The sequence below is a fragment of the Leopardus geoffroyi genome, chromosome B3 (genome assembly GCF_018350155.1).
Source record: "Leopardus geoffroyi isolate Oge1 chromosome B3, O.geoffroyi_Oge1_pat1.0, whole genome shotgun sequence".
NCBI classification, from domain to species: Eukaryota; Metazoa; Chordata; class Mammalia; order Carnivora; family Felidae; genus Leopardus; species Leopardus geoffroyi.
Window position 1 is genome coordinate 42,292,867 of NC_059337.1, and position 25,270 is coordinate 42,318,136.

A 25,270-nucleotide genomic window follows, 5' to 3' on the forward strand; every position below is an offset into this window, starting at 1 on the left:
TTCACACTGATTTTAGTTTGCATCTAGATTGTAAGAATATTAAGACACAGAACAAATTTGCACCTTGGGATGGAGGGCAGGGGACAGATTTTGAAACAGATGCCTTGCGGTTCTGAAATCTAACCATTTTGAGAGCAGAGGACCCCGGGTAGGACCTGGCAGTCACCAAGGAAGTGCTTTATCCTAGCTGAATCCCCACCTCGGATGCTTCGGAGGGGGTGTTGAGTGGACTGTCATCGGAGGACATGGGTTTGTCATCAGAGGCCATGGGACTTGTATGAACTGAAAAAGTCTCTGCAGAGTAAGGAGCCCACACATTTTATTCCAGCCTCTGCTCACCGAGCCCTGACAGTCCCCCATACTTCTGCCCTTTGGATTATGGAGGAAAAAAATAATCGTTCAGTTTTCTTGGGCCACAGAATACAAGACGGGTCTAGATTGTACAAGGAGCTTACACACTGAGGCAAGAAAGCGTGCAAATGGGAGCAGGAATTCTCCATCCTCTGGGTGAGCCAGTGCTTGAGATACAGAAGGACGGCAGTGGCCCTCCTGGAGTCCACACTGGTTTACGCTTCCAGCTTTTATTAGCCATGTCCAACTCCAACCTCCATCTTCTCCTGAGAGGGAGAATAATCTCTAGGATATCAATGCTTTCCCCCAAGCCATTATTTTTGTTTCCTCTTAAGATTTCACAGAAGGCCCAGGAGCAGGCCTAGAGAAGGACCAACAAAAGCAAAAGTGTCTGAGAACGACATAATACTGACTTCTCTCTTTTTTGGTAACAGTTCACGAAACGTGCGCCCCTCTCTCCTGAGATACGGTGAGGCATGAGGGGAGGTGGCGAAGGAGCTGTGGGTGGGACACTGTACCGTGTGACATCACGATCATGCAGCCGGTGCCCGACAGGACAGAGACGTGAGAATGAGCACTCAGGGCTCTGTGTTGGCCCCAGGGGAGGCAGGCAGTTTCCAGGTAAGTCCCAGCTTCTCAGGAACACTATTTGTTGCAAAGTCGTTCCCTGGGGCACGCCATTTTGGCTCTGGCCTTAGCCTTCATCCTCCCGCAGCTCAGTGGGTAGGAATTTATACTGCTGTTGGCGGATCTGGGCCAGTTTTTTCCTCGCTTCTTCCAGTTCTCGTTCTTTTTTCAACATCTCTTCCTGGGCGGCAATGATCTAGAAGGAAAAATGACAAGCTGGATGGATCTAGAACTCTCCAGGAAACTGCCCTCCCAACTCTACTGCTTGTCTCATAAGTTCCCATAGCTTCTGCTACACATAGCCGTACAATGGTACTAAGTATCTTAGTGCTGGAGACCAGCCTATGGGCCACAGTTCGGTTTTTGAGATCCAAAAGACCCAGGAAAATTAAGTGGCTTCTGGCCAATGATTTAACAGCAAACATCTACTGCATCCCTACTATGCACCAGATGCTGTGTAAACACTTTGCATGGAGCGTCCCATCATCCTCGTGACAACACGGTGAAGTCCTTACTGAATGTCCCTTTTTTCCAATGAGTAACTAGAAACTGAGAGATGTGGGTCTACCTTCCTTAACACCCAGCTAGTGGAGCAGGACTTGGCCAAGCGATGCTGAAGCTAAAGCTGGAGTCCTTAACCAATTGACAGCTTTCATATATTTGTTTCATGTTTCTAAGATATGATCTGAGGAGTATCACTTAATAGGTAACAGGTGAAAAAGGTAAGTAAGTGTTCAAGAAAGCCAAACAGCGTACTTTCCTGTGGGCCCTTTCAGAGCCTCTACTAACCATCACTGTGCTAGTCCAAGGTGGAGGTATAGAGGGCAGTATTTCCCACCTTATCTGATCAGTGACTTTTCCTCATGGAACTAGCGCATCAAGAAATCGATGCTGATAAAAACGCACCAGGTGTATGTCTACTGGGAGTGGTTTGGGAAGAGCCGAGGAAGGCATGGGGATGAGTAACTTCTGGGCATTGATAAGAAAACCGATCACGTATAATGGATCTGTATTAGCACATATCCTAAACGGCAGGCCTGATTTCCTGAAGTTTGCTCCTCACTACCACGCACAAGAATGCAATCCTGTGTGAGTCTGAAGCCCAGCTGCTCTTATAAAAGTTGTGGGAAGGGGTGATCGTTCATTCTCTCTGTAGGGCCAAATATGTGAAGTGGGTAGTATCTCCAAATTCGTCCTTTTATTTAAATGACAATACTACTGCCTTTCACTCTCTCTTCTTCCCCCTTTCTGTAACAGAATCCCTCGATTTTTACCTAGCCACAGGGGTACTCAGAAAAGAATACTACATTTTCCAGAATCCTTTGCACCGGGTTGGTTGGCCATGTGACAAAAGGCTGACCAATGGTATGTGAGCAGGAGCAAGGGATGCAACTTCAGGGTCCTGTGGTCCCTTCTTTCTCCCTTTCTGATGGCTGGGAAGCGAGGGTGGTTACTGACCCATTTTGGAGCAAATGGCCAAGGCAACATCTCAGGGAAGGTGGGGAGAATAAGGCAGATGGAGCCTGGGGATGACACACAAAGGAACCAGCACACCATCCACAGATTGCCTACACCCACAATTGTTTCCCAAAGGAGAAATACACTTCCATCCTGTTGAAGTCATTGTTACTTTGAGTCTCTGTAATAACAAAAGGCCCATCTCGGGAGTAAACACTGTCTAGATTTAATCACAAACCTGAGCAATGCCCCCTACAAACTTTGTTTTCACTACAACATCGTCATCGTCAGCTTTGCCAAATGCTGCCTTCTGGGCTGCACGAACAAGATTATCTGAGGCTCTTTTCACAGCATTTCCTGCTGCCTGGAGAGGGGGGAAAAGCATACATTATATCATTAGAAACAGCCAATTTGGATTCACCAAGAATAGACATGAGAGTACAATTCATGGGATTATGAATGGCTTATCGTCCAATTATAACACAGAATTTCTCTTTAGCAAGCATCCATCTGTCTGTCCAGCTGTCCAACGATTCTACCAATGCTGGCACCTACCTAACCTTCTCTCATTCACAGATAAATGAGATATAGTTCCTGGCTCCCAAAGAACACATACTTTTTTTTATCTTTTACTATTAAAAAAATTTTTTTTAATGTTTATTTATTTTTGAGAGAGAGAGAGACAGAATGCGAGTGGGTTAGGGGCTGAGAGAGAGGGAGACACAGAACCTGAAGCAGGCTCCAGGCTCCGAGCCGTCAGCACAGAGCCTGACACGGGGCTCGAACTCATGAGCTGTGAGATCATGACCTGAGCCAAAGTTGGCCGCTCAACCGACTGAGCCACCCGGGTGCCCCAGAACACATACTTTTGAGGGAGAATTAAAATTATGTACACAAACGATGGTAGCAATGTGAAACGTATTAATAGAAGCATGCCCAGTGGTCATCTCCTTGGTCTAGAAAACTATCTCCCACTGCCCCATCCAATTAAAATAACTCAAAGATGTGGTTCAGATAGCACTCTTCCTGTCTGCCTTGGCCTTCCCAACACCTACTCACAGTGCTCCCTGCATGCTCTGCACTCGCTTCTTTGCGGCCATTTCCACACTTGGGGTTGCCTCTCTCTTCCTGGACAGTGAGTCACTTGGGGGCAGGGATTGTGACCGTTCTCTCTGCATCCCTAGTACTTGGCACACTGGATGCCCAGGGGTGGCACTCACTGAATGCTTCTTGAGGGAATGATGGGCTAGGAAAGCACAACCTATCCCTGCATGGGAAGGCTGGGAGCCCCACAGTAACTAGGGCCTCGACAGGTATATTTTCCGAGTCACATCTGGGCTTTATGCCAAGTGCTCAAGGATGGGGCAAATGCTAGAGATAGGTAAAGAAAAGCTTTTTGATGTGAAGTCATACTGGCTTACTCTTAATGCTCATGAAGCATGGCCCTGGGGACTTGTCCTCTGCCCCCTGAGGTTTGGAGTTTTCTTCAAAGGGTGGTCAAAGCTGCATTAAGACTCCCATATTCCTTGCCCAGGCCACCTCTGAGTCAAGGGCTTGTGTGTGGGGATTAGGCATCAGAAAGTTGAGTTTTTCTCAAAGCGAACTAGCTCATCTGGCTGGTGATTTCAAGTCACCAACAGGGACTATGAGGGCTTTTGCACAAGAAGAGAAGGGGAAGCCAATTAATATATATGACAAACCTGGTCTCAAAATAGCTTTCTGAGTTTAGAGGTCATCAGTGCACTTTTCTGAGGCAGGAAATGGGGTCGAGTAACTTACCTCAGACCCTGCAGCTAGTATGTTACATAGATGGGATTTGACTACAGATCAGTCTAGCCCCACGGGACCTCTGGGTCACTGCAAGGGACTCAGATAGGACACTGCAGCATCCGGTTAAATCAGCAATGATGACAAAGAGAGTGATGCTGTGCTCTGTCTGTGTAAGTCCTTGGCGGTTAGAACAGCACATTCACATCTCTTGACCTTCCTAAGAGCTAGTGAGGTATCTCTATCCACATTTTATAGCTGAGGCCAACTAAGGCCTGAAAGGTTTTGAGTCATCTGTATTAAGATCACACACTTCATACATGGCAGAGGCAGGACTTGAACCCAGGTCTCTCTTAACTCAGGATGCTTTCCCCAGAAGTGTCCCCCAAACCCACAAACCACACGTTCATCAACATGAAGCTTCCCATTTCCCCCCTGGGTTTAGCCCAGGGGTCAGATGAAGGTAAGGAGAGGTGGGTGAGAGAGAGACTCAGGAGAACCCAACAACAGAAATACACGTTAGGACTTGCAAAATAAAATTAAAGTTCTGGGTTTTGGTGAAATTGTTCTCATACTTCTGCCATTTATGAGTTTATTCACGACGTATAAACATTTTTTTTTCGGCAACAGAAAGAGTCTATCTCCTAAATACCTGGAAGATCTAGGAAACTGGAAACAAAACGTCCAAGGCATAAGGAAATTCTGGCATAATCAGTTGATGTAATATCATGCAATCATTAAAAATGAGACTCATGAAGAATGGACCAGTTAGCTTTGCATAGAGAAATTATGACGCCTTGTCTTCAAGTAAAAAGACACGTGTGATAAAATGTTACGTGAACAAAAGCAGAATGTCTCTTGCTATGATTACAAGTAGACACAACTATTTTGTATAGACATAAAACAGGAAGAGAAAAAAATGATAACGTTTGACATGGGAAGATGTCGAGGCTATGTGATTTTTTCATTCAACCATTTCCTTCGCTGTGTTTAAAACACTTCTGTAATTAAAACAATCAGGAAAATGTATATGCACTGGGAGAGACTGGATTATAACCTACATAATAACCATGTCCTTTGGGCTCTGGGAAACCTTAGCCACAGTCTCATATAAATGCCTCAGTCCTCTCTCTGCTTTCTTTTGCCAACAGTGGAGGAGGGCCCCCTCTTGAATAGGCACCATCTCGGGTGTGACAGATGCAAAGATAAAGATGTGGTGCCTGTGAATAATGAGTTCACAGCCTCCCGAAAGACAGATATAAAAATAAATACGGTGGTATCAGGTGACAGGAACCCTAAGAGTGGTCTGGCCGGGGGCTCTGGCAGGATAGAGGAGGGAATGACTGCCTGACATGCAGGAGGTCAGGGAGGGCTTTCTAGAAGAGGGGACTCTAGTGAGGAGTCACGAAGAACAAGCAGGTTGGGCTGGTGGGGAGGGGCCGGGACATTCTGGGTGAGAGAGGGCCCCAACTCATGAGACCAGAAGGCACACACGGACAATGTCAGTCTGCTGGGGAAGCAGCTGTAGGATGCATGGCCGTACGTGGTAAAAATGAGAAAAGTAGGACAGCGTTAGCTGATGGAAGGCCTGGTGGGTCATGCCAAGGAAGTGAGACTGTCCCCGTTGGCGACACTTACCCGCTCCAACAGGAGTATTTTCCCACCAGCATCAGTGACCATTACCTGTAGCCGCCTCATGGCCTCTGAATCCTGGTCGGCCTTCACCTTGCAGGCCACGAGCAGCTGAGCCGTGGAAGCAGCGACCTGCTTGGCGGATGAGATGAGCTTCTCTTCACTGGCATGTCCCTGAACAGAGGCATTGGCCGCCTCACAGAGACTGCTGGTTGCAGCTGCCACCATCCGGGCCTGGGGACAGTTGACAGAGAAGTGACCCAAGGCCCAAAACTCCCTCAGGGGACCCAAAAAGCAAATGGGAAGGAAGGAGAAGGTGACTCACGGCAGAAATCAGCCCCTGCGACCACTGTCCGTCATCCGCAGCATTGGCGGGGATGGAGCCCACCTAGAGAGCGTAGAAATCCGTAATGAGAGCCGGAAGGTGCAGGGTCATCTGCAGCCCCTCAGACTCTCCCCTGCTCTGGAACTGGAGAGAACGACATCTCCTCGGACACACAGCAACACCGGCGTGAGAAGGGAACACCCTTTCTCATGTGGGATTCTGCCATTCTGAGACGGCCTGCGGTCCACGGCGCCACAGTGACTTAATCTGAAATGCTCAGAATGGTCTCCCTTTAGTTTCTGGGAAAACTGCTCAGGAGTGATGGACTGGGGCTGTCCTTACATGCTTATTTCCTCTGCTGACCTTTCTCCATTTCAAACATGGGAGCCACCGAGCCCTCTTCTTTCAAGGGCCAAGGGAAACTTACATCTCTCCTGATCACTGACCCTCAGGCCATGCTGTGACTTTCTGGCAGATGATGGGGGGGGGGGGTGAAAAAGATAGTGCCTTTCCTTTAGTATGGTGGAGTGCAGACCTTGGTCTTAAGGAAATACAGACTATTTTGTCAGGGGTGGGGAGAGAAGTAGGAAGCTAGATGTAAGATGATCTCTGCTTTGATTTAGAAATTATACGAAGAAGTGAAACATTTTCTGTCCAGATGTAGAGGGAATGGCTATGGGAGGAGACCTTTACATACCTTTACATGGCGGGAGGTGCCTGGAGAGGTCAGAGAGGAGTTCTCAAACCTCAATTTGAATATGAAATTAGGGATCTGCCAGCAATTATTAGGCACCAGACCAGGGCTCGGTGAACATCAGATAAAACCCCAAGGTCCTGTCTATAAGCCTATAGTTTACTCAAGTCCAGGGGTGCCTCCTTTACCAACTTTCTCAATGTGTCAACAAGTTAGGTTCTCTTAGTACCTAGCAATCTGGTGCACAGTCAGCCCTTTATCAAGAGACTGAAATTTGTAGGTAAGATATTCCTAAAATGTTAAAATTGATCCATTTTCAGTCTTTATGTATTGATGGGTCAACAAGTACTTGATTAAATAAGGTCAACACTCTGCTATATCTACGGAGCATAAGGGAAAAGCACAAAGGGACAGACCACATGCCGGCTGGAGAGAAATACATATGCCAATGATGAGCAATAGAACACACGATGGTTTAGAAAGAGGAGCCGAAGTCTGTGGTCTGGACTACGACAAGGCTTAGCTCACAAGACACTTCGTGGGGGAAGACAGATGGCCACTCGTTGGACCTAACTTCCTGTCTGTATTACAAGTTTTCTCAGGTCAAGGTGCAATCGTATCCATCTACCTATGCACTGATGGCAAAGGCCTTTTAATATCAGGCAGAAATAATTGAAAACGATGGTGACCAAATTCCCCAAACCCACAACCTGACAGGATTTCTGTAGTGCCTCTGTATCTGAGAGGCTCTCTGCAAGGCGCGATTTGGATGGAGTCATCCCATGTTGTATGGGAACAACACCAGGAGTATTCTAAACTGTAAGACCCTCTTATACCCAGGAGTACTCTAATATACTAATAATCCTTTGGGTCACTGAAACAGAACTATGCTTTCATGCTAATGCGGATGGAATGGGTTACTAGGGATGAAGCAGATAAAAGAAATCTCAGATTTGAAACCAGACTGGCCTTTTTGATCAATGGGCTCAGGAAAATGCTAACTGCAGAGTTGGACAGCATTTAGCTCAGCAGTCCTCCAAAATGGATTGAGACGTTGGAGGTGGAAACTGTATTCTATAAAGTCCCTGACCACGGGGCTCCTCCAGCCATCTGCTAGGAAAATATGACAGTTCACATCTTTAAATAGCTTAATCTACAGTGGGAATATAAACGTCTTGTTCAGGCCCTGATCACTGTCTGGAATGGGACGCTTTCCTTAACAAGAAGCAGATGAGAGGCCCAGCAGCCAAACCCGTCCTTCTGGAGGTCAGGCTTAAGCGAACAGAGTTTTCAGTCAGATGGGGCAGAGACGACCCGTTCGGTGAGGGAGGGCGCAGCACCGGTTTCCTCAGTGCGGGCCACGAGCGTTCCCATCTTTCCCTCAGCCCTCAGAGGCTCTTGCTGTGGCAATGTTCCAGCACGTGGCCAGAGGGGTTTACCCACCTTTCCTTGGGCCACCAGCTCCCTCTGGGCTGCCGAGGCCGATTTGACCAGGGCACTCGTGGCAGCGGCAATGGATTTAGCAGCTTCCAAAATCTGTTCTTCAAAATCCAGGGTCTCATCTGCTTGCTATAACAAAAGAAAATGGCGTCACATGCCATTCACATCCACAAAGGGCGCTTTTTTGCCCACCTACTTACTGCTCCATCACCTGGCTCTTCATCCATTTATGTCTTTTGGCTGACAAACCACACCCAGGGCAGGTAGGCCTAAGCTGCCCCAAATCTCCATCTGCTGCCTCCCCCCTTCCCCGATTCTAAAAGGTTAAAAGGTACAAGCTGCTAGCATGGACATTCTACACAAATTTCAAATCAGGAAATTCTAAGACTATTTTTCCAGACCAGAATCTTTAACAGGATGTAAATTCACTGTGAATAAACTACGCTCAAATTGCTCCATTAGCATCAACAACCGAAATTTAAATAATCGGTAATCAAAATCTCAAGAGTGGGTGGTGGAATCCTCTTCCAGACCTTAAGGCTCAAAAATGGGTTGAAACAATGATGAGGTGGCTACGAGTTGTGAAAAGCCTTATTTTTCTTGGGTAAAAACCAAAAGCAAAACCGTATTTGCATCTTCTGCGGCTGAGCAGAAGGAGTTACTTACGAGCCACAGCTCACCAAAGGGGGGAAAGAAATCCAGGTGACATGACATCGAGGTGGAGCTTGTTCAGCCCCCCGGGAATGTGAGGCCCGGCTCCACCTGGGGAAGACCTCCGGCCATGACTGTGCAGGTGTTATGAAGCTAGGAGGGCCCTGCTCTAAGTTCACCAGCACCAGGCCAGCACAGCCCTGGTAGCTGAAGAGAAGCTCTGGTAAGTGGGGCAAGCATAAGGACCTTGATCCCAGGCTGGCTGGGATGCAGTCTCACAATTTGGGGTGGTCACGCTGGATGCCCTCCATGGTCCGCTCACCACTAATGTTCTGTGCACCTGAGTACGGTTAAGCCCCCCTTTGGTTAAGGAAAGTTAAAGGTGGGGCTGGTACCTTTCAGGCACTGCAGTGAGGGTCAGGTATAGCAACGCTTTTCTTTGTGTGTTAAAATATACATGCCATTCACCCTCTGAACCAATTTTAAGTGTACAATGCAGCAGCATCAGGTGTATCTGCAATGCTGTGCAACGGCAAAACGTCTTTAAGAGTGCCTACCATGTGCCAAATGTTTTGTGAGGCATTTCCACTTCCAATGCTTGTTTAATTCTGAGAAAGAGGAAAACAAATCTTACACTGTAGTTATATTCATTCTCATATTCACAGTGAGAAAGCAGACTCAGGGAGCTAGAGTGTTGGGATGAGGTCATAGGGCTGCAATTAAGATTCTCCATCTCTCGGACTCCATGAGGATCTGTCCTTACTAGCCTGGTCACCCCTCTGGGCATCAGTGATGACTAACTTCGTGCCAGAGGCTCAAAGTTGGTCGCTAAATGGTCCATATGGAACATCAGACAGGATGGATACATAGCTACAATTTTTTTTCCGTTCCCCATTCTTTATGACCACATCTTGAACTATGAGAGATTCCAAGCTCATTTTTATTTTTTACAAGTCATGTTATCAAAACAACATTTCAGTGCACGTCTGGTGAATCCAGAGAACGACGCCAGCCTTTTAGAAGTTCTGAGAAGCTATACATTCTTTCTTATCTGCCCAAGTCTTGCTCTAGGAGCATTCAGGACAGAAGTGGATTCAGTTGCAGTGGATTCATTTTGGAGTAAGGGAGCTTATAGTAGTGGTGGAGTATAACATCTATTTACTGAAATAGAAAAACAACTCATCGTAAGACACTGGCATAAAAGGTACTATCATACGTAGGCCCCAAAGAAATTGCATTAGGCTCTGATATCAGTAGTTATCTAGTCAGTGACCTGGAATTAAGAACTTTTTTTGGAAATTCATTCTACAAAAGAAACTCAAGTATCTGACAGATTAAAGCACCAGGGAAATCACGTAATTCTTGAGCCCCAAGGGAGCCCCCGCCACTGTGGCAGGGGAAACAGAAGCCCATGGTGGCTTCTGAATGGGTCCCAGATCCTGATCTCAGGCGGCCTCCAAGGTGAGTCCATGCACAGTATGAAGTATCCCATCCGATTTCTGCTTTCTCAAATTTGGGATCCACAAAAATGGAGTTTTCTTCCAATTAAGTGCTAACTCTAAGCCATGGCTAGATCTTACAGAATCATCCTATTAAAACTAATTTTAAAGGCCTCTACCACGTCTCCTGCTGCCGTGAAGTTTTTTTGTAGAACACATGCTTGAAATAGATATTCAGCTTGGAAATATTTTTGACACCCACAGCTTTTTCTTGCAGTGGCAACTGGTATAATGCCTGCTGATGAATTTTTGTTTTTCTTTCCGTAACATCTTGATGTTTTCAAACGAACATGGCAGAAAGCCTCCTGTCTGGGAGACACTTGCTCTGACTAAAAAGTACTAGTTTCCCAAGAAAGGCTTAATAAAGCCGAACGCGATTGACAACAGGGACAGAGGGCTAACGTCTAGACATTGTAGGCCGGGTTTATCACTAAGACTAAATGCCCATCTTTTCTCTCCTGCTGGACATAAACATGAACACCGGGTACTTCTTCATACCACACACAACTTCTAGCCTACAAGGTGGGATTCTCCCCAAGCCAAGGACACTCGGAAATGCCTAAGTGTCCCTGTCCATGCTGCCGTCCGCTTGGCTCTCACCAGCACCTGTGACGGCATCTGGGGGAAGGGCGGTGAGAGCTACAAGAGGAGGAGGGCGCATGCTCAAGCGTGTTGCAGAAAAGGAAAGAAACAAAGTGGCTTGGTCTTCAAAGGATCTTCCTACATAAAAGGATCACAACGAAATTGCAGGCTTTGTCAACAGAACAAATCCCGCTGTAGCTGGGGGATGGCGGGCAATGAGGACAGTCACATGGAGCCGCTACAAGGAGAGCCTGAAGAACCCCGAGACCCAGGGCACAGGGAACTTAAGAAAAGGCTTTCATTAAACAGGCTAATAAACGGACAGCCCTTGCTCAGAATCACCTGATGATCTGGTTCAAGATGCAGATTGTGTTTCAATAGGTCTCATTTCTAATGGAAGTGGGCTACTCCACGGGAAATGCTAGGCTGGGCTACGGGAAACAGACCCCAGTTAACTGAAGCCTACCCGCCTGACATTTCCTCCAGGACACGGACTGTGTTTTATTCCACTAATGTGGTCTCTCGAGTATACAATCAGGCAGCGTAGACTACATGATAAATGTTTGCTGAATGAATGTATCCATTCAAAACGAGTCTTCCAAGTTCTAGAGTTCAGCCAGAGGGCAATTTACATGGTTGGGGAAGGAGAAATGCATGGAATAAGCGTCTACATCAGTAACTGTCCGTTCTGGGTTCCTCCGGGAGGAAGAAACACACATCTATTCACTGGCTCCTGCCCCGTTCAAGGCCATGGGTTGTTATTTGTCTGCTCTGCCTTCACCCCTCAACCTGCATCCGTAGTTTGTTGTGACATCTACTCGTGCACATACGGACGCAAATGGCATTTCCAGCATTTTGCAAAGAGGCTCTTAGCAACGCAGTGCTGGTGAAGAGAGCACCAGATGTGCCAACAGAGAATCTGCTCTGCTTAAATGATGGCTGAATCTGTCTTCTCATCCTCTATACGGTGTGCCCTTTTCCCTGCTCCCCTTCACTGTAAGAAAGCACTGGCCAGCTCACCGCCAGCCCTCAGGAGCTGTCCCTCCTGGACTGTCCACTAAGCCCTAGCAGAGGATAGACCTATCCTCATCTTGACTTTCTGGTAGCTTTGGGAAAGTCCCAAGCACCCTTTTGCTGGTATTTTTCCTGTTTGGTGATCTCCTGCAGAGCTTCTCTTTTAAACAGTTGGAGGTCTGGGGAAGTGCCTCTGGGGAAAGGCCACGTTTTGGGCTGGCTCTCTTGATGCCTGCTTCCTGTGCTCAGAAGAACATGTGAGGCTCTTGTCTTGTTCTGTTTGATCTAATGTGTCTCAGGAGCTTGAGGTTCTACTGGGGTACGAAGGGGGAGAAGAGAAGGGAAGGGAAAGGGGAGGTCTTTACTCAGTTTGTATTTTGCCTTTTGGCCTTTCAGGCATTCTGAGGACATAACCTTTGGAGCAATTCATTTTCTGAACCTGCCTTCCCTCCTACCTGATAGGGTTGTTATAAGTACATTATAAACACATATAGAGCACAACTGACTCACAGCAAATGCTCAACAATTCCTAACAATTAATTTCATGGTGACTTCTCTTACTACCTTCGTGTTCTGTGGTTTTAAAAACTGTTCTTTTTAGACTTGGTGCTAAGCTAGTCTGTTTTCCCTCTCTGAACCATTTTCCGCTCATCATTTGGAGAAAGGGTCTAACTGCCACTTCTGATGACAGCCTAAAATAACTATAAATAAAACCCATAATACACCAGTGATGAATGAAGTTTCAAGTAACACATGATACCGACTGGCACTGCTTCCAGCTTCTGCCTCAACCCCCCCAAAGGAGATGGGCAATCTGGGGTTCTAGTCAGTGCCCTGCACTTTCTGACCACAGAGAATTTGCTGCCTTTCTCCAGGTATCAATCAGTTTTCTATTCGTTACTTACGGAGGAACCTCAGCTCTCTTGGTCCTGTAGCCTAGACGTGCTACAGTTCCAAATTAAACATTTCTTAAGAAGGTGCTGACTTTCTCTCTTCCTTATTCTCTTAGTCTCCTCCATGGAGAAACCCTGCCTCCCTCATGCCGCATCTTGGCCAACCTTCTCCCTGACGGGTTGTGGGGCACATGGTGCCCAGAGAAAAAATGTTTTGGTCTGTCCTCCTTTTACTTGCTATTTGTGAATTACATCCCCGCAGCCCTATGGCCCCTTCCCGGACCATGAGCTCGAAGGTGAGGTAGCTGAGGGTATCCATAGGAGATGGTCCAAAGGTCCCTGCCCTGGTGTCCGCCTCCCTCTGTGTAAACCTCCTTTAAGGGACTGCCTTGCTAAGAGCTGATAAACACAGGGGTCACCTTTCTCACAACTGGCTACAAAAACCAGATCACAACTCATGGTGCCATTTTTCCATTTAGAAATTGTGCTTTGTTCTGTGTTACCCAAAGTCCTGCAGAATGCTTGCTGTTAAAAACAAGGTCATATCACATCAGACACTTAAAAAAAAAAAAAAAAAAACAACTTTGGAAATATTTTTTAAAGGTGTGGACATTTTGCATATAATTTAAATATACTTGAGGGAAAAAAGGAGGCCAACACCAAGAACACACACAACACCAGGGAAGCATTTTCTTGCCAATTGGAAGCCTGAGTGGAATAGTTTGGCTGCTACCAGTTTGCTTCTGGTATTGAACTGAGAAGTGCCTGGGGGGAGACCTTAGCCTGTACCCAAAAACTCAACTGTATAAGAGCCAAATCAGCTTTTCTTTTAGAGGCCACATGGGTGGGTTGTCTTTAGGACCACCACTCTTACTATAAATGAGAATTTATAAATGGGAAGATTCTTAGAATAACTAGACCTGCCCAGATCCCAAACCTGGACAGCTGGCCTCGTTCCCCTGAAAGCCCTAGGCAAACAGTAAACAGTCAAAATGGATGATGGAGAGAAAGGAGTGCCAAATGGTTTTGCCTCCCACTTGGGGAGGGACCACTCTTTGTACCCAGGTAATAACTGCATGTTCATGCAGCATCCATTAGAAAAGGTCCGAGCTTGCACGATTCGTATCTTAGGAGTGGTTTTCCCATGGTAGCTGTTGTTTTATTTGTTTTATTTTATCTTTTTCCTGATAAAAACTAACACCACTGAAACGATCTTTTAATTGCTACTTCTGTTTGATGAAAAAATTATTAAAGATGATCGTGCTTTCAAAACAAGTCATGTGAGTGTTTACTTAGGAAGCACAGACAAAAAAGATAATGGAATGCTTTCAAATATCTTGATCAGATCCATTCGCTGCTGTGATAGGAATCCTCTATGTAACTGACGAGAGTGTGACAAGACCTCCTGTTCTACACGGTCGGGAGTCACCTGGGAACACGGGCTGGTTGAGTTCCCCGCACACCTTTGCTTTTCACACTCTTTACATCTCCGGGACTGGCAGCCACTAGTGGCAAATGAGCTCAAAGCCCCCACTTCAGCCTTACAGAAAATGTCCTATCTGTTCCTACTGCTCCCTGAACACCTGGCTGCCCCTTCCCATCCACTCAGCTAATCAGTACAGCATGCTGGCCAACAGCGAGATTACAGAAAGAATTAAGAAAATCCCATCAGTTTTAACAAATGGGTTTCCCCTCAAGTCCCTTTTAAACTGGGTTTTTCTTTTTCGTTATTTATAATAACTTGTCATCTCTTTCCCATGACAGTTTGTCATTTTGGTCCAATAACTTTGACTGCAGTCAAAACCCAAACACTGTCCTCTGGCTGCGTGAAGGTGGCAGCATCTTGCACACCCTCCAAACTGATCTGTTCTCAGTGGACAAGGATCCCAGGGACAGGTTCCACGTTATAACTCTGGAAGCTGGGACTGCAACACTGCGTTTCCCTCTCCTGTGTCATCACTTTGCTGCTGTCACTATGCATTCACTGCAAGCAACTTGGAGATGGCTTCTAGACATAACAGGGGAAACTTTCCTGACCAACCTGTTCAAACCACTGGCTTGCCACCTGTGTGGGGCATTGCTGACACACATACTCAAATGTGCTCTTAAAAGAGCACTTCTCTGCTCCAAAAGACTGAGCTGTTGGCACAATGGTTCTCTTTCCAGAAAGCAGTGCTCAGTCTTCTGTTGAGACAGATCAGAATGAACTCACAAACTTCACAGGCGTTTCCATGAGGAGGAGGTCAAAGCCAACCAAAGGCGGCTTGCTGCGTGCCAGAAAAAATGTTTCATAATCCCAAACTTCCTGTTGCACCCAATTAGGCCATGGAATTACTTTCTGATTGTCAGCTTATTCTAAATATTATCAACTTCGACTGACCAGTTAACCTATTACAGGAAATGTGACAGACAGGGTGCACACTATCTTTGTTAGATACATTTAGTCCTGAGGTTTTTATAAACCTAGTGACTCACCATCCCTACAGTTAGTATGGCTGATTTGGTTTATATGTTTTGGTACTACGGGCAGAAGGGAAATTTACAGAGAGTTGATCTGTGTTTAAATATTTGCTAGAAATTAGATTATGAAAATTACTAATTTCTAAATTGAAGATGAGGATGAAATGTAAATCTACGTGTGTGGGGGTTATAATGCTTTTAGCCCATGTCACAAACATGGCCTGGAACCTTCCATTTTTTTTCCACTGAGCATATCCCTTAAGGATTCATTACTGACAAAACTAAGCTATACATAATGTCTCAAGCTCTTACGCAAACATCCACAATTATGATTTGTTTCTACAACAAACAAAAGAATCTAGCGACACTGATACAGGTCTTAAACGCTACAAGAAAAAACGGAAATATAACATTATGAAATGGAATGAGCACCCCGTCTTCTAAATCTGCTTGTGAGTTTAACATATGCTTTCCTGTTGCCTTATAAACTATATTAGGAACCCCCGGAGACAGGGCAAGACACTGTAGGAATATGTTTGATATATAGTTGGATTAAATAACAACCTAATATATCAAACATATCACACAGAGGCCTGCAGAAAAGGCATCCAGGTTTGACTGAGCTCGAGAAAAGGCAGAGTACTGCAGGCTACGGCTGCAGGGGGTGGTCACCACTGCCGCAAGTCCATTACCTCTCTGTGGAGCACAGTCTGTCTGTAAGTGTGGAAACGACACCATTAGCAACGTTGTAGGTACACGCACCAGCCTTAATACCATCCGACCTTCTCTCCTTTCCCTTTGATACCATCTTCCCAAGAAAACAGTGGATCCAACAGTGCCAATTGGTCATTTGTGTTTGGCAGATCCCAGGCAAAAAGAGGTGCTGAGATTTTAAGGGCCTGAGGGGGGAAAAGGTGCCAGGAATCATCTTCATAAACCATGGAGCATTCTACTTTTAAAACAGGCGACCTGAGAATGCGGTGAGCAAAAGAATTCAAACAAACAAACAAAATAAAACATTGCCCATCCCCGATACTATTCCTCTAAGCAGCGTAAATGCTCTCCTGTTACGAAAGGAAAGCATTATTTGCTCTCTACTAAGGGCTTGTGTGTTTGTGTGTAGTTACGAGATGGGAATGTGAGAGCAAATGCTTATTCACAGTATCTTGGGGATTACTTATTTTTTTTTTCAGTTATGGAAGGGGATGGAGAGAACCAATGAACCACAAAAGACTGGCTGCTTTTGGTGTCAGACTGGGAATTAAAAAAAAAAAATGTTTATTTTGACAGAGTGTGTGTGAGTGCAGGGAGGGGCAGAGAGACAGGGAGAGAGAGAACCCCAAGCAGACTCCCCACTGACAGGGCAGAGCCCGATGCGGGGCTCAATCTCACCAACCACGAGATCATGATGACCTGGGCTGAAATCAAGAGTCGGACGCTTCACTGACTGATAAACTGGGGAAATGCATTCCTTTATAAAGGTAAGGAAGATATCTGATTTTAGGCAGTTATTACCACGTAGCAGATGGTTTTGTTCCTAGACAGGTACAAAAACCCTGGTTTGGGTTGAAGATTTCTTTAAAAGAATTTTATCGATAATATAATCCATGTGTCAGGAGCCTCTGGCCAATGGGTGGCCTAAGACTTCACATCATTGTAAGGGTGTAAGCTCAGAGGGTACTCAGAAAGCACTCAGAAAGTACTGAGCACCCTTCCTAATAGGAATTGGGGAGCGGCCTAAGGTAGGCGTCCCCAAGGAAGAGACTCAGATCAACAGTTATGTCCACTTTGACCTTGACCGAAGGATTCCTTGGCTCTCCGTAAAGAGCCACACTGTAAATACAAAAGCTAGATGACCCCAGGGCAGTGCAGGGAGCACCCACGCATCCACCACTGCAGCCATCACTTATTTTTTAAGTGCTCTTATTTTTAAAACACTGTTTTACAAAATTTTAAAACCCAGGCACTCCCTGAATTCCACTGTCATTCTTGTACATTCCCCGCCTGTCTCCTCTGTATGTAAGTGTTGTTTACAGAGTTATACCGAGCACATAATTCTGCATCCTGTTTTTTTGTTCTGTTTTGTTTTTTTTACTTTACGTTTATGCCATGAACAGAATCCTCTGCACACCGAACAGTCCTACCAACATTATTCTCAACAGCTGTGTACTTTTTCTTCAAGGAGACACTCAGGTCACGTCTAACTTCTTCCTACTACAAACAAGGCTACAGGCAACAGCCCCGACCCCTTCCCCTCCCCCAGGTTTCTTTCTCTCTGGATTTCCTCCTTTGCACAGGAAGTGGCAGTAACAGCTCAGAGGGTATAGGCAAACCAAAAAGCTTCCCTGTGGAGCTGCCCCAGCTTCTGACATTGGCTAAACCCAGAAAAATGGTATGAACTGACTGTGGCATCCATAGCGCACATACAATGCTTCCAGATCAGTCGAGGCCACCTGACTCTGGCAAGGTATTTTGCCTCTGATTCTGCATGGACAGGTGTTGCTTTGTGGGCACGTTGCAAGGACCCGATGAGCCAACGCCTGTAAAGCACTGCTTAGCACATACTTGGTACTCAATCAGTGTGAGTCTTTTATTTTCTTTTTGCTAAGGCCATCAGCTCATGGGTCTATGGAAAAATTATTCTTTCAGGCATTCTCCTAGGAAGTAGTAGATAAAAGTCTCTGAAGCATCTTTTTGGTTACTGCTTATTCAGTTAGGCACCGTATTCTTAAATTATCTCATTTAACTGTTATAACAACAATGCTATGGGGTAGGACCTCTAATTGCTGGGTTTTTTTCAGATCAAGAATCACGAGGTATATCAATGGCTGGACAGAGGGCAATTAGGACTCAGAGACAGAGCACAGAGGGACCTTACAAAAGGACAAAAGGAGAGGGATTAAAACAGGAGCTCTCAGAATCTGGGGAAGTGCTAATGTTACATGAGCACCAGGCTAATTCTCCAGAACAGTGTCTACTGACATGACTTCAGCAATAGCAGACGCAAGCTCTCCAGGAGAGGCTACGTGTGCTAAATCAGATGAGGAAAAGGGAAGACAAATTACACACAAAGCCTCCAAATCTTAGTCAACAGTTGCTTGCTTCTTAGTTGAATGCACATTTTCCATTTGCAATTAACCTGATTTATCAAGCAGAAATAAAGACAAGGCCAGAAAGTGGGAGTTGCCCCTATATGCACACATCCAGTTCTTAAACTTGTTGAGAACACCTAGGACAATCTCAGACCTCTTAAGACCCTCAGGTTAGAGGCTAGTAGAGAGAACCCTGGTAACCCCCCAAATCAGAAAGCCATAACTCCTAAATTACATCTTGATGAGAGATTTACAGAAATGCCTTCACCAACTATCAGCAACTATCGGGAGACTGGTTCTAAGAATTTAATGGTTTTAAGAAGGTTCCCAAGCTCAATACATTCACTTACATGCTCACGTCTGTTTTACATGCAGCATTAACCTGGGTGCTGCTTTTGAGTGGTTTGGTGTATTTCAGGGCTCAGACTCCATCTTCTGGTTTTATAAAAATGGTAGAGTTTTAGGCATACCTAATCTGGGGGATCCAGCTTTTTCTGAGGGGAAAAACCTTATTTTACCTCCTAATGTTTTTGGGTCCTTGGAAGAGAAGTGAGGTGATAGGTACCAGCAGGGACTTGCTTGAATACAAAGAAAAAGAGGCCTCCTCTGATTCCACCGTCTTCTGGGAGAAGACAGCAGTGGGAGGTAGAGTGAAAGGTAACTGCTTCTGGACAGGACTAGGCTTTGCCCCTGGACAGCACTAGCTCACCATCCTTTTATGTATAATTGTCCTTCCTACGGCCCCATCTTAGAGTAAGTCCTAAAATGGCTGTTTCTCTTTAACATCTTAAGTTTTACATTTTTAAAAATGTTTTTATTTATTTTTTACAGAGAGACTGAGCATGAACGGGCAAGGGGCAGAGAGAGAGGGAAACACAGAAACCGGAGCAGTCTCCAGGCTCTGAGCTGTCAGCACAGGGCCCAACGCGGGACTCGAACCCACAAACCGTGAGATCATGACCTGAGACGAAGTCAGATGCTTAACCAACCGAGCCACCCAGGCTCCCCTTAACGACTTAAGTTTTAAACATTTATCTAGATGACCAACACAGATGGAGAAAACATACCAGCCCACCAGTCTCCAGCATATACTGAGGAAGTCTGTTACTAGGTCCACTTTGAGGTCCACATTACCGTTTATTGGTTTGAAGAAAAGGAGAGACCCAGCATTGCTATTTGCACTGCATTATGGAAACCAGAAAATTTGAGGGTGACAACGTCCCCTTCAGTAACAGGGACTTTCCATAGTAAGCATCTAACACCTGCTTTCTATATAATGGAACTAAATTCAGATTCTAAGTGCCCTGGAGTCTTCCTTTGGATACCCAAAGGTATTTTTCTGGGTGGTTAACCTGAAGGGTCAACCCATGGGTTTTTTTCCATGCCCTGTAAAAAGGTGCTGGGCAGGTAGAGCAGGTCTGCCACTTGCCAGTCTAACCACGGGGAAGGGGACAGGCTCCCTGTGGGCACACCTAGCTTCACTTCACAGCCATCCACGGGAAGACCTATTGACATCGGACAAGCAGCCACACACGGACACTCACTTTCGGTTTGGCTCTTGGCTTCAGTTGCTCTAACTTCTTAGCAGCAGCCTCAATGGATGCCGCAGCCCCCAGTAATTCTGTTTCCGCGATGACAGTTGGGTCTTCTGGATCCACCCACTCTGTTCCTAAAATCAGTCCAAAGAGGGTCATTCTTGGTAGCTATGACCGCAGGGCTGTGGCTTCATTGCCAACCATATCTGGATTTACGTGCAAGGAGGCTCTGTCAGCCTACTAGTTGCACCGTCCTAAGGGATCTTCTCTCCAGCTCTCACCGAGATCAGCTGGGTGAAGGGGAGCTCCTATCTGATCCTGTCGCTTGTGTAAGTCAGTTGTGTATACAGCCCTATCGCAGGAGCACTCATCGATGCAGTGTCAAAAATCAAGATCTCATGGTTCAAGGCCAGCTCGAGCCTTACTCTGACCTCTTTCTTAAAGCTCATGACCGCAAGTAACCATTTTCAAGATACTTGAGACTATGCGGACCACACAGATTTGTCACCCTCTTCTCTTGGGGACTCATGGAGAACCACCATTCACCTCAACTCAGACAAAGGGAACCTGGTAAGAAAACCTTGCTCTGGTGAGGTGACTGCTTCTAATGTGACCACAAGGGGGTGTGCAAACAATGTAACGCAGATGGTATCATTTCCTAGACATGGACTGTATGATTTGAATGAGGATATTCTGATGAAGGCAAATGCAGATAAAAATAAAGGGCGATACCCTTAAGACAAGTGAGCTGCTCTAGGTGGATTGTACCATTTAAGTGGAAGTACTTAATCAAAGGACCGGAAAAGAGCCTTGCTTGAGGAGGATATTACTTTGAAATTCTAACTCTATTCTCATTTGCTAAAAAAAAAACAAACCAAAAAACCCAACAAAAAAAAAAACCCTACTGTATTCCTTCTGACTGCGTTCACCAAGAAAGGGCCTGTGTTGGCTGCGGGGTTTCTTTGCTCAGTTCACGGCCAGTGAGTGGTGTCCCACGAGATGACATGAGAGCATCCAGCCTACCTTTCATGGCTTCTGCTGCCTGGATGAGCTCAGTCACGGCACCAGCGACGCGCTTGGAGAAAGCAGCCAGCTGGTGCTTGAGTTCCGGGCTGGGTTTCTGAAGAATCTGAGGATGAAGAATAAGTCAAATGCATAAGAAAGATGGTAGCCGTTGTGACAGAAAGCACACTCTTACTGGTGAACCGAGTTGGTCAACCTGGTTTGAAGTGGCAACTCTGCCACCCCAGTGACTTCAGAAACTTGGGGGAAAACACTTAAGGCTCACTGGCCTTCAGTTTCCTGTGAGAAATGAAAAGTTGGGAATTACGAGTTTTTCTAAGGTCCCTCTGGACACATTTCTGTAAGATCGTAAGTGAGATGAAGTCCTTATGTGTCCTTTATTTGCCCTTTCTTTTGCACATCAACCAAACATATGCACACAAAAATTACGCACAGTTTAGGAACATTCCGAGTGAACGCAAAAGCCTGAGGTTACAGGTCAGATGGTACTTGTGACAAAACAAATGTGGGGCCAGAAGAAATATGTGACTCCGGTGGGGTCTCAGAGACAAAGTTCCAAGAAAGCACAACCTTCTGATCAGACGGCAAGCTCTCCTGCGAGAGATTCTGAGGATTTTCCTTTTTTTTTTTGAACTAGCTCAAAGGTTTTTTTAAGTTTCTTTTTTGCCTTTTGGTTTTTGATGGTGTTAAAAAAGATATTGGCTATCCAACACCCAATCCAATTTATAGGATATCCTGTGTGAGGATTTCTTCTCCAATTCACTCAAGAATGGGATGAGATCTTCCCCATAAATTTACATTCTGACTTAAATCACCTTGCTCCTGCCTAACTCTGAAATTCCTCTTCCAACATTCTTTTTCTGCATTTCTTTCTCATGCTTCCCAGTGCTACTCTTCAGATTGAGAAATGCTCAAACCTTCAGGAGCAAAGCACAACGGCTGCCTCTCTCTGGATAATTCTGAAGCCTCGAGCCAGGGATAAACATCGCTTTGGAACCGGACAAACTTGTGTTCACACACCTGGCTTCCTTTGTGCCTGGTTTTGGACGCTGGGCAGATTAATGAACCCCTCAGAACCTGTTTTCTCCTCTGTAAAGCTGGGATAATGCCTATTCCTCAGGATTGGCATAAAGATCAAAAGGAGTAACACATAAGAAACACCCTGCACAATGCCTCCAACACGGCAGGTGTTCGTTAAATGTTAATTCCCTTCTTGGTGTCCCATATTCATTCTTAGGAGTCTGGAAAAGAAGTCTTTTGGACCCCAGAGATAAAAGAAAACTGTAAGTCTGGTTAAAAAAAAATCTGGGTTTGGGGGAGTTAGTGGGATTATACTTTGACCAGCACTGGCCACACCAGTGTGTAGAAGACATTGTGTTATATGCCTGAACCGATTAGTCAAAGGTCTTTGAGCATCACTTTACATGCATCCATCACCATCCTCCTTCCTTTGGCAATCTTTAAAATTTATTTTCTATTTGCTACTGTTCCATGAATTCAGTTATCCTGCTCTTATTTTCTCACCCTAGGACTTATACATATCACTATGCAGATACTAAGAACTCAGTACAGGGGCATCTGGCTCTTGATTTGGGAGTTGTGGGTTCAAGCCCTATGTTGGGTGTAGAGATTACTTGAAGAAAATTTTTAGGAAAAGAAAAGAACTCAGTACAATTCTGAGAACGAGTGAACAAATGAATGGATGGGTAAAAACAGAGCAACATACCATTGGGACAAGTCCTAATATGATAGCTTCATGGACCAGTTCTAAAACACTAGAACCATGGAGAGGTGGGGGGAGGAAGTTAAGTGTCTTTTATTTTCTAATACAGCCAGGGGTAGGCAGTTTAGTTAAGTATAGGTTCTAGAGTCAATTTACCTATGTAACCCTGGTCTAGTTACTTTTCTTCTAAGCCTCAGTGTAAGTAAATTGCCTAGTAAATAGGCATAGCAACAGTCCTTTTGTTACCGACTTGTGGTAAGACTGCATAAGTTAATATGTAATTTGATACAATATATATTCCCATCAGGGCTATTGATAGAATTGGACTGAAGTACAGCTTGGGCACCAGGGTTTTTAAAAGTCCCCCATGTGATTCTTATATATAACCAAAGTTGTGAACCACTGCCCTAGACTCAAATGGTACCATTTGGCACCACTTAATCAAAGGCCTGTACTATTTTTTCCCCCCCTGAAACAATACATGTTGTAAGTTCACCAGGTGAATAATGGTTATGGCTCAGGGTTTGAAAAGCTAAGTGGTCCATAGCCTTGTTCGTTGGTTAGTTGGTTTATCCATGGTGGTCAACACAACAAGCATAAGCAAAGAATTAAAAGTATGATGGGGAGATTCACAGTAAATGATGAAAGACTGAACATTCCCTACCTAAGATCAAGAATATGGTAAGGATGTTTGATCTCACACCCTTATCAGTATTGTACCAACATTCCTGGACAGTGCAATAAGGCAAGAAAAATAAGTAAATGGTACAGAGATGGAAAAGAAGAAGTAAAAGAATCTTTCTTTACAAATAATGTGAATGTCTATATAGAAAATTCTGAGGCATATGTAAACAAAAGCTTCTAGAATAAGTGAGTATAGCAAGGTGACAGGCTATAAGGTCAATCAATATACTAGTATCAATTATATTTTTAGGTTCAACAGCAATAAAAAAATAAGAATTTTTAAAAAGCAGTATCGTTTATAACACCATAAAAATTATGAAACACCTAGTGCTAAATGCAACAACACATGTGCAAGACCTGAATCCTAAAAATTATAAACATTGTTGAAATTATTAAAGGAGACCTAACTAAATGGAGATACATGCCATGTTTATGGATTAGAACACTCTTAAAATGTCAATTACCCTCAAATCTCCCCCACAATCCCAGTCAAAACCCCAAAAGCTTTTTTTTTTTAGATATTTACATGATGATATGGAATGCAAAGCACATAGAAGAGCTAAAACTATTTTGAAAAAGAACCAAATTAAAAGCCTTCAACTACCAGATTTTAACATTCATATAAAGTAGTAGTAATCAAGACATCATGATATTGGTACTTGGACATATAGATCAATGGAGCAGAAAAGAGTCCAGAACTAGATTTCACATATATAGTCAACTGATTGTCATTAAGTGTGCTCAGATGCCTTTAATTCAATGGGGACAGAATAATTCTTTTCAACAAATGATGATGGAACAATTGGATAGCCATACGTAGGAGTATGAACCCTGGCCCTTTCCCCACATCTAAACCTAAATATAAGAATTAAAACTATACAGAAGCAAACCAAAGAAAATAATCTTAGTGATCTCAGATTTGGTAAGGATTCTCTGAGGACAAAATATAAATTAGGCTTGAAAACTTTAAAAATCATGAACTTGGAAGTTTATGTTTTATAACTTTAAAAACATTATGCTAATTTAAAGAAGCAGTCACAAAAGACCATATACTGTGTGATTCCATTTATATGAGAAGTCCAGAATAGGCAAATATACAGAGGCAGAAAGAGATTAGTGTTTGTCTAGGTCTTAGAATTGGAGTGAGGGCAATGAACGACTGCTTAAGGGTATGAGGTTTCTTTTTTGGGGTGATGCAAATATTCTAATATTTTGTGATAGGTGCACAGCTCTGTAAAGACAGGAAAAAAACAATTAATTTAATGCCTGAAATGGGAAAATTCTGTCGTACGCCAATTACACCTCAATAGGGCTGCTCAAAAGAGAATCAATCGGGCATGCAAATAAAAGAACAGGAAGCTGGTGAGAGGTAGCAGAGCATGGCACCCCGAAATAACCTCTTTGGTATACGGATTGTTTTGGGCTAATTATTGTTGAGAAATAGACACGGGAGAGGCTCTGAAAACAGAGTAGAAGTTACTCTTGTGAAAGAGAAATTTACAGTGACAAAGCAAATCTTCCTCTGTTTACAGTGTCTCCCTCTCCCTGCCTGAAGAGAAGGTTGACTCTTTATCACGAGAGAATTTATCAGAGGAGAAGGCACAGATTTAAATCTGCATAATCTCCTGGCAACCTCCAGGAGGTTTTTCCTGGCAACCTCCCATCACCTGTCCCAAACCAATTACACACCTTTTTTTTTCACTGAACTGAACATGGTATTTAAGCCAGTGGTTTAGGCCACCTATGTAGTTACTCATTTTTCCCCTGGATATCTGCTATGCATCCATGAGGTACACAAGGTATTTGTTTTTCTCTTGTTA

At 44.7% G+C, this 25,270-nt stretch overlaps 1 protein-coding gene across 13 annotated transcripts in view; it reads right to left on the reverse strand.

The window, feature by feature from the left end:
* Nucleotides 1-302: 302 nt before the first annotated feature.
* TLN2 (talin 2) overlaps nucleotides 303-25,270 on the reverse strand; it is a 437,549-nt gene continuing 412,581 nt past the window's right edge. For 9 of the 13 annotated variants that reach the window (XM_045449533.1, XM_045449522.1, XM_045449525.1 and 6 more), the window contains 7 exons: nucleotides 21,044-21,149; nucleotides 20,030-20,154; nucleotides 8,298-8,423; nucleotides 6,161-6,223; nucleotides 5,842-6,069; nucleotides 2,675-2,800; nucleotides 303-1,174 (listed from right to left, as the gene is read on the reverse strand). In XM_045449533.1, coding sequence (XP_045305489.1) covers nucleotides 1,046-1,174; nucleotides 2,675-2,800; nucleotides 5,842-6,069; nucleotides 6,161-6,223; nucleotides 8,298-8,423; nucleotides 20,030-20,154; nucleotides 21,044-21,149 — 903 coding nt within the window. In that variant the 3' untranslated portion in view covers nucleotides 303-1,045. The remainder of the gene's footprint in view (nucleotides 1,175-2,674; nucleotides 2,801-5,841; nucleotides 6,070-6,160; nucleotides 6,224-8,297; nucleotides 8,424-20,029; nucleotides 20,155-21,043; nucleotides 21,150-25,270) is intronic. The other 4 variants (XM_045449534.1, XM_045449530.1, XM_045449532.1 and 1 more) reach the window with 1 other exon arrangement.